Source organism: Drosophila grimshawi, unplaced genomic scaffold, assembly GCF_018153295.1.
Source record: "Drosophila grimshawi isolate 15287-2541.00 unplaced genomic scaffold, ASM1815329v1 contig_44, whole genome shotgun sequence".
Lineage (NCBI taxonomy): Eukaryota > Metazoa > Arthropoda > Insecta > Diptera > Drosophilidae > Drosophila > Drosophila grimshawi.
In genome coordinates, this window is record NW_025063240.1 from 13,122,378 (window position 1) to 13,130,944 (window position 8,567).

The window sequence follows — 8,567 nt, forward strand, 5'->3', positions numbered from 1 at the left end:
AGTGCACATCAAGAGTAATGCAAGACATTAATCGATAAAAATGACAAACATACTTATTTTTAAATGTATTTGTGTTTTATTTGATTTTAAGACCGAATTATATTGGCCTTGCATCGTTCTTGAAATGGTATCCAGCCTGCACCATTCCCTTTTCCGCATCTTGCTCCCCCCCTGCACCTTGACATAAATCATATTTCGGTTATGTGTTTTGATTAAATTTTAAAGACTCACAAAAAAAAAAAAAAAAAAAACAAAACAAAGAAAAAATATTAATAAACGAAGTAATGAAATGAAGCAGAAAGAAGATAAAGAAGAAGCTGTATTCGCACACTCAACAACAACAACAACAACATTAAAAATGGGCACACTTTTATTTTCTTATTTTTGTTCTGCAGAATTAAATTACTAACTTTCGGTTGTTTGTCGTTAAGTTTAATTTTCTCATGTGCCTCCTTTCCACTATACTCCTGCCTCTATCCGGCCACTCAATGTTGTATGTACTCTATGTAGATATATATGTGTGTGTGTGTGTGTGTGTGTACTTATTTTTATATGATAAAAGTTTTCTTTTAGGCTTGTGCTGTATTTGCTGTGCGCTGTCCTTTTCGCCGTTGCATGTTTCAATGGGGGAAACAAGATTATATTCCACATTATACGGTCTTTCAATTTCCTTAGGAAAGCACACATGATATTGCAAAGCATGTCTTAATTTAATATACACCGCTGCATGCCGCCAGCATGTCAGCATTGTATTTTACATTGGAAATAATCTTAGAAAGTGACATTCATATTTCTAAGTGGTTGCGTATACAAATATAAATATATAAATAAAAACAGCACAGACACATGACAGATGACAAGTGTCACAAGCTCATATTGTGTAGCCAGCGATGCGGCTTAATCGAAACTCGATTGGTAACGGCAGCCCCCAAACAGGCGAGTCCATTAGTTAAGCTCCAATGGCCGCAAAAGAGTTTTCCTTTAAGATGCAGGCAGTGGAAAAATGTATGCAAAGGAGCTGCAACAAAGCGTGAAGCGAGTAAAAGCAAATGCAAAACGCTTAACGTATTTAACATAAATTGTGCGAGAAAGTTTACAACGGGCAAACATATCTCTATTCACCAATGCGATAAACATTGTGGAACAGCAATCATTTGATTAATATCCTTATTGCCAATGGCAAGCAGTTAGTCAAGTAAAGTATCGATAGGGTCGCAAAGAGGAGAAAAAGTTGAATCATTTTATATCAAACAAACCAAGAAACTTTTAATAAGAATTTTGTATGTTTTTCAAAAAGTAATTGTTTTAAGAGATTGATTTAAAAATTGTCATTGTAGCAAAGAGAAACTAAAGTGTTTTGTTTTAAACTGACTTAGTCATTTTATTTCTTCAGACTGTCCTCTATTTCTTTAGAGAACACACACTTCGCTCAGCTTCAATCACAGCTGCTACTCAAAAAGAGACACCTTCAGTGCTGACTCATAACATTCAAGATTGCCCAATTATTTCTAGTAGTTTGGATTAAAGATGACTTGCGAAAGGGTATTCAAAGTGTGGCACTTGTGCACTTGTGCTGTTATGCAGCGTTTGAACTCGTTTCGCATCGTAATGTGTCAAGCATAGACTCGACATACACACACACACATACACACACACACACACACACATACACATACACATACACATACATTAACTATATATGCATACACTAAATGCGAAAGTGTTGCGGATGTGCCTGACAGGATATAGCATTCTGCTTTCGGTCTTTCACAGCCAGCGACAGCTTTAAGTATAAAGCCAAGCACACACTCGCACACACACACACTCGCACACTTACATAACTCACATGCTTGCGTGAGTGCGGCAAGTGTGTATGTGAATGAGTTGCCAGATGTGCGCACAGACGTGTCGTTAAAAAGTGAAGCACAAAAAAAGAAGAACAAAATACAAAACAAAAACAAATTGCTGCAAAAGCATTTTGGTAGCAACCAACAACAAAAAAAACTTTAAGGACTTTTGCCTGCGAGTAATGCAGGAAGATGAATAAATTAAATACCAGTGTATGCGTGTGACTGTGTATAAGTCTGTCTGATTGCTCCTGCGAGATTGTACAGATGAAAGTGTTTATTTTTTCTTTTTGAAGGTTTGCTGCATGTCTCCTTTTGGTGTCTAGATAATATATATGCGTATGTGTGTGATGTGACATGGACTAATGATAATAATTAGTTGATATGAATGTTAGCTAAGCGAAATTTAAAATAGCTCTTAACTAATGCACAATCTGTTGACCCCTTTCCACACCAGCAGGCAGCAAATGTTCAATATCCAATTGCCGTGCACCGTGGAGAACAAGGAGAATGCGAGACCGTTTGTGATACGCGAGAGCAGCAGCGATAGCGATGAGAGCGATGGCCAAATTGTCTATCGGGACGATGATAATGATAATACACGGCTTGCCAAGCTGGCGCGCAAGGAGTCGCTATCGTTGAAGCTGCAGCTGCGACCAGATAAACAGGATCTGATCAATCGCAATATATTGCATCAGGTCAACGATAATGAGCTCAAGGAGTCCAAGGAGGCGATTGGGGCGCGCCTAATACGCAGGCTGTCAATGCGACCCACCGCCGAGGAGCTGGTGGAGCGCAATATACTAAAAAGTGAGTACAAATCAACAAATTACAATTGTTGCTCCAGCAAACAACAACTCATCGGAATTATTTTCGTTTAGCTCAATCACCCGCCGAGGAGAAGAAACAAAAGGAGGAGAAGAAATCGTATTTGCTGCGCAAGTTAAGCTTTCGGCCCACCGTCGAGGAGCTCAAGGAGAAGAAGATCATACGCTTCAATGATTACATTGAGGTGACGCAGGCTCATGATTACGATCGACGGGCGGACAAGCCATGGACAAGACTGACGCCAAAGGATAAGGCCGCCATACGCAAGGAGCTGAACGAGTTTAAGTCCTCCGAAATGGCAGTCCACGAGGGCAGTCGCCATCTGACGAGGTAATTAAACCCACAACCCAACCAAACACAACTCAAACCACTAAATTGTTCTACATTGTCCTTGGCCCCGCCAAACAAAATCAACGACTACCCAGAAAAATTGCCAAATGCCCAATGAAGTGTCACGTGCAGTTTTACTGTACCACTGACCAAAAGACCACAAAAAAAAAAAGAACACAAAAAAAAAAGGATACCCATTCCAAATTCAGTCAGCTCCTTCTGTCCCACGCATTGTTCGTGCGCTAGAATATGCTTGCCACAAAGGACTTTGCTGTGGTAACTGCGCTTTTTCGTTTCGTTTTTTCTCCCCCATTTTAGTTAATTTGTTTTTTTTTTGTGCTTTCGACATTTCTATTTCAATTTTTGGGAGGAATGAGTGCAGAGTCAACTTTTATAATGGCTTTTGGATTCGGTGGCTGCATTCAAGTTGTGCTTAAACGTCCCCACACGCAAAATCTCTGACTTTAACTAACTGAGCGACCAGCAACTTGTGGGGCCTTGGGGCCTAACAAATTAGACAAGGAATGCAAGCTAGCCAGTTGAATACAACTGGTCACAAATAAGCTGGCAAAGTTCCAGCACACAGAAAACGTTGCCACATTGTTGCAATGTGCAATGTGGCCTGGTATTTAAACATAGCTTGAACGAATGCAGATAATTTCCACTAGTTTTAACAAGTCGTATCATATTAAAAAGTTCAAAGTAGCGTCAAGTTATCTTGTCCCATAATCACAAGTGCCTCTCAACCAACCTTAACAAGTATGAAATCCCAGCCAGACAACAACTGGCATTGTGTTGCACAAATTGCGATGTAACTTTTGCCACAGAAACTGAAACTAATCCCAACTTTTGCAATTTCGCATTTTTCCTTTGCAGATTCCATAGGCCATGACGATTGCAATGGCAGCAACTTTCCAACAAATTACAACAACAGCCCAAACAATTGTATTTTGTGCAGCATAAAATTGTCAACAAATATTTAAAAGTAAAACATTAAAAAAACCAAACAAAAACACTAAAAAAAAAAATACAAAAAAAAAAAGAAAACGAAATAAAATAAAAATAAAATTGATCTAAACACAATAAGAAGTAAATGCAAATAAAAAAAATTTTCAAATGGCAAAAAAAGGTTAGAAAGAAGCAATTCAAATTGCCAAGTATAATTTTAAAGGTTTTCTGTTAATTGCGAATTCCGCTCGGTTTTCTAATTCTAAGTTCTTATTCTGTACGTAGTATTTGTGTTTTTTCTTACATTTTTTTTGTTGATTGTATGTAAATAAATTTTTTTGGAAACCACCCAAGCTAGATTTTTAAATGGCAAATCAAAATATCAATTCGTCTTATATATTAGGATGTGTTAAATCGATTTGTTAATTATTCTTGAGTCAAGGCAATTATGTATTATATTATATTATATTATATTATATAAAAAACAGAGGATGGTAAATGAATTAACACATTTGATAAATGTTTAAACTAAAATATACATTTACATTAATTCGTAAACTAAACAACACAAACAAGTCAAGCAAAAACAATTGCAGAGAGAGAAATTCTTAAGGTTTAAGCATAAATTTACTTTTACTGCTGCTTTCCATACATTTTTAGATTTTTGAATTAAGCCAACTCTACAAATAAAACCGCAAATATTATTATAAATTATACAAAATGCGAAAAGTTCTGAATGCATACATACATATATTATATATTTTAAATTTATGATTATTGTATAAAGCTTAAACGTAAACAACACATTAAAAATAGAGCTAAAAACAAAAATAAACTAAACATTTTTTGAAAGACATTTGAGCAACAGATTTGAATTTTTTTTTATATTTTTATTTATTTCTTTATTTCAGTTTTTGTATTCTGTCATATTGATTTGTATACAACATGTACATACATACATATCGCCAAATTGCATATAACTTGAAAACTTATAGCGAAAGATAGGTAATGCCATAAAGAACGAGCCACAACTAATTTTCATGAACACGAACAAAGGCAAACTGCTCAATGATAAGTAGAAAAGTAAAATTTGTAAACCAAACGACAAAAAAAACAAATTAATAGAATGATAAATTCTAATAAATAAATGGCAACAAAATATCAGGAATTACAAACTGAAGCAAGTTGGACCCAGTGAAGTTTTTTAGAGAAACAAACCGTAACAATTTAACGTAAGATTTTAGAGGCAGATGGAACCAAAAAAACACGAAAACAGAAACAAAAACAAAAAACCAAACGACGTCAAATCAATGATGAATATATCTATTTTGTAAAACAAGTTGCAAATAGTTACGAATGATTAACAAAGCGAAACTGAAACTTTTACTCCAGCATTCAAATAGTTATGAATAATCAGTAAAATAAAATAAAATTAAATTAAAAAAACGAAAGTGAAATTCCTAATTGTAAAGAAAGAAAAAAAACCAAATATTAAATGCAAATTTGAAATGCTCGCGCGTGCTCGTGAATAAGTATTTAAATATGAAACAAAAATATATAAATAAAATATGAATAAAAGAACATAACAAAACAGTTTCAAAGAACATTTAATAAGAAACTAAATCATACAATTTGATGATTGATAAAGAATAAAAGCAAACTTAGTTTAATGATAAATTGGCGCTTCCTTTGCAAGTTTCATATTTCTAAAGCAAAACCAACACACACAATTTAATGTAAAATAGACAAAAGTAAAGTAAAGTAAAAAAACTTGTTTCAGGGCAGTCATCGTATTGGCGCCGATCAAAAGCTTTTGCTTGATTTCGCTGAAACCTTGAGGTCTACATCATGAATGTGGCCAAAAGTTAAGATCAATTGGATCTAAGTTGCTCAGCCGCCAGGTTCTTAATCCGAATCTGAATCTGAATTGGTAACTCTGTCTCTCTCACTCTCTGTATCTTGCTTCAAAGCGTTGCATTGTCAGAGTTAAGCAATATAAATTGCAAATATATATATATATATATATATATATATATATATACATATACATCAAATATCTATACAAACTATATAGTATATATGTATACAACTATTTATATGTAAAGAAGCAGCTGAAGCAGATGAAGCTATATACATACAACTATCAATATGGGATAGCATAATTTACACTTTTTCTATGAATCGATTTATAGTGTACAATAAATACAACAAAAAAAAAAAACAACACTAACAACAAGAGGAGCCCCCGCGTTCATTGAGAGCCTACCTAACCGTAATTTGTGACGAGTTTAGTTCAATGCAACATTCTGTACAGCATTTTCACACTGTCCCTTCGAGTTCTGTTTTCAACTTTACCAAATTTGCAGTTGCCGTTGCAACAACAATAACAACAACAACAACATTGAAATGAAAACTGTAGCAATAATTAAGAACACCACAAATGAAAACAAAAATCAAACAACAACAACAACAACAACAACCAGTTGCAGCCAGTGTTAGAAACCAACTTCTGAACTTGCGGCTCGTTTAAAAAATTTGTAAAAGCCGTAAAATAGGCAGAAACCGCGAAAAAAAAACTTTGTAACAATTTGCAATTTGCAGACACGTTAAGTGAATTAGCCAACTAAGCTTAGACACGAAGAATGAAAGAAAAGACAGCATGAAATTGTATGAACAACAAATAAAAAAAAAACATAACAAAACAAAAAGACAAAAGAATATTGACTAATAATCACCGACAAATTGAGATTTAATAAAGATTTAATTACTTAAAAAATATGAAACGAATGAATTTATTTGGGGGAACATTAAATTTTGATATAAATCGTTTAAAAACAAAACTGCAATTGGTTTGAAGAACTGATTCATTGAATACGATTTGATTTTTTAGAGGGTTTCTTCTTCAACTGCGCCATGGTGCATGGTATGCCAACGTTCCCTAATTGCTTCAATAGTGCTACAGCCAGTGATCACATCCGCCACATACTGAGTACCTGTTTGTAAGAGTGCATCAATATTTAGATAGTCGGCTGCGATGATCAGTTCAAATAGCATTGAATCGTTGGCATTCGCCTCGGTGAGGATCCGATGAAGTGTTTCACGTAACTGCAACTCATTCCTCTCATCCACAGTGCTCTCCTGCGAGAGCAGCTCTTGACACCACTTCAGCACCAATCGAAATATATGCGAGCTTACTCTGTCCAATGGCACTATATTGGCATCGCATATATCGCTGTTGCTGTTGCTCTCCCTGAGTCCATGTAGAAGCCAGCTTTCTGCCAATCCGATTTGCTGCGCGACTTCAAAGTTGACATCGAACAGGATGTCATCACTGGTGCGTATTTGAAATGACTGTGGAGCGTGGCACATTTTATCGAAATTTTCTAAAATATTTTGTGTTTGGGGAGATTGCTGCTTCAATGACTGCTAGATGGGTGACATACTTACGTATCTATAGATGCTTCTTTGAAGCAGCCTAAAGGTATGCAGTGAAATATTTACTGCGGCACAGCCTTAAAATGTGGCCTAACTTTTGGTGGGCAGCATTAAGGCTAAACCGTTTTGAACCCTGTGTGCCAAAACACATTCATTGAGTTCATTCATAAATTCCTTTGCGTTCCGCAGCCGCCACTTCACGTGCCAAACAGAGCGAATCGGAGCAAGTGCGTCTTTGTATCTTTGCAAATGTATCTGCGTTCGGTTCAAGCGTCAAGCGTACGTGCCAGACTCTCAGCCAGTCTACCTGGGCTGCAGCCTCAGGTGAGGCGACAACAACAACAAAAAGAACAACAGCAACAAATATCCACAACAACGACACCAATCACAATCATAATAAGAACGTCGCCATCACAGTTGATTGTGATGAGCTCTTTCTGAGATGTTGTCGCTGTTGCTTTCTGCTTGAAGTGTTTGCGCCGTCTCCGGTTCCATCTTCATATGTTTTGCTGTTGCTGTTGTTGCTGTGGCTGTTGCTGTTGCTGCTTTCCTCCGCGAAAGTTTATCATCGCGGCAAGATTCTAACATTTTTGTGTGCATTCCACTTTGGTGCGTTCTCGGATTTCTCAAGAGTTTGCCTTTTGCACGCTCATAAAACGTACTCGAACTCATTAAAACGCGCACTCTGATAACCGAAATGGCCACGTTGGTCGACGGACTTCGGATGAGTTGGACGACGGCTTGGCGACGTGTTTTGCATGTGCGTTCCAGTCTCTGATTTATTTGATGGCCATATATGTTGTTGTTGTTGGTGTTGTTGTTGTAGTGGATGACGAAGGCATGTTGCACGTTGCCTCTCAAGCCGCTGCGAAATAGGGTAAGTAGGCAAAAATTTAAAGACCTGCAAAATGTGGCCAGTTAATTAGGTTACTTCATGTGGGAAAAGCTGCACAAGTGGACAGTTCTCTGTCTGTCCAACAAATTGCTTATAGATGCTGCTTAACAGTGTAGAGACAACAGTTATATGTAGGTACCAGATCTTTGTAAAGTGGTATTTACAGTGAAGAAGCTGTTTTTTAAGCCGTTCCCACAAGCACTTTATGAGAGTAGGAGTTTGACTTCAATTTCGAACAAGAATAACGTTTTTGTAGTTGCAATTGTAGTATTAATCTAGATCTA

At 36.4% G+C, this 8,567-nt stretch overlaps 2 protein-coding genes across 16 annotated transcripts in view; one reads left to right on the forward strand and one right to left on the reverse strand.

Annotated features, from left to right (window-relative positions):
* The window catches only part of LOC6558304 (phosphatase and actin regulator 4), a 105,389-nt gene extending 100,585 nt beyond the window's left edge, over nt 1–4,804 (forward strand). For 13 of the 15 annotated variants that reach the window (XM_032743163.2, XM_032743162.2, XM_032743159.2 and 10 more), the window contains 3 exons: nt 2,305–2,657; nt 2,729–3,005; nt 3,882–4,804. In XM_032743163.2, coding sequence (XP_032599054.1) covers nt 2,305–2,657; nt 2,729–3,005; nt 3,882–3,897 — 646 coding nt within the window. In that variant the 3' untranslated portion in view covers nt 3,898–4,804. The remainder of the gene's footprint in view (nt 1–2,304; nt 2,658–2,728; nt 3,006–3,881) is intronic. The other 2 variants (XM_032743156.2, XM_032743158.2) reach the window with 1 other exon arrangement.
* A 1,944-nt stretch (nt 4,805–6,748) lies between these two features.
* On the reverse strand, nt 6,749–7,349 carry LOC6558539 (SKP1-like protein 11). The gene has a single exon (XM_001984342.3). It carries the CDS (start codon nt 7,320–7,322, stop codon nt 6,840–6,842), a length of 483 nt encoding a protein of 160 aa, XP_001984378.1. The 5' UTR covers nt 7,323–7,349; the 3' UTR covers nt 6,749–6,839.
* Nucleotides 7,350–8,567: the final 1,218 nt, after the last annotated feature.

What these genes read in the sequence shown, in the direction of transcription:
- LOC6558539 (XM_001984342.3), bottom strand. Translation starts at nt 7,322, where the DNA reads ATGTGCCACGCTCCACAGTCATTTCAAATACGCACCAGTGATGACATC.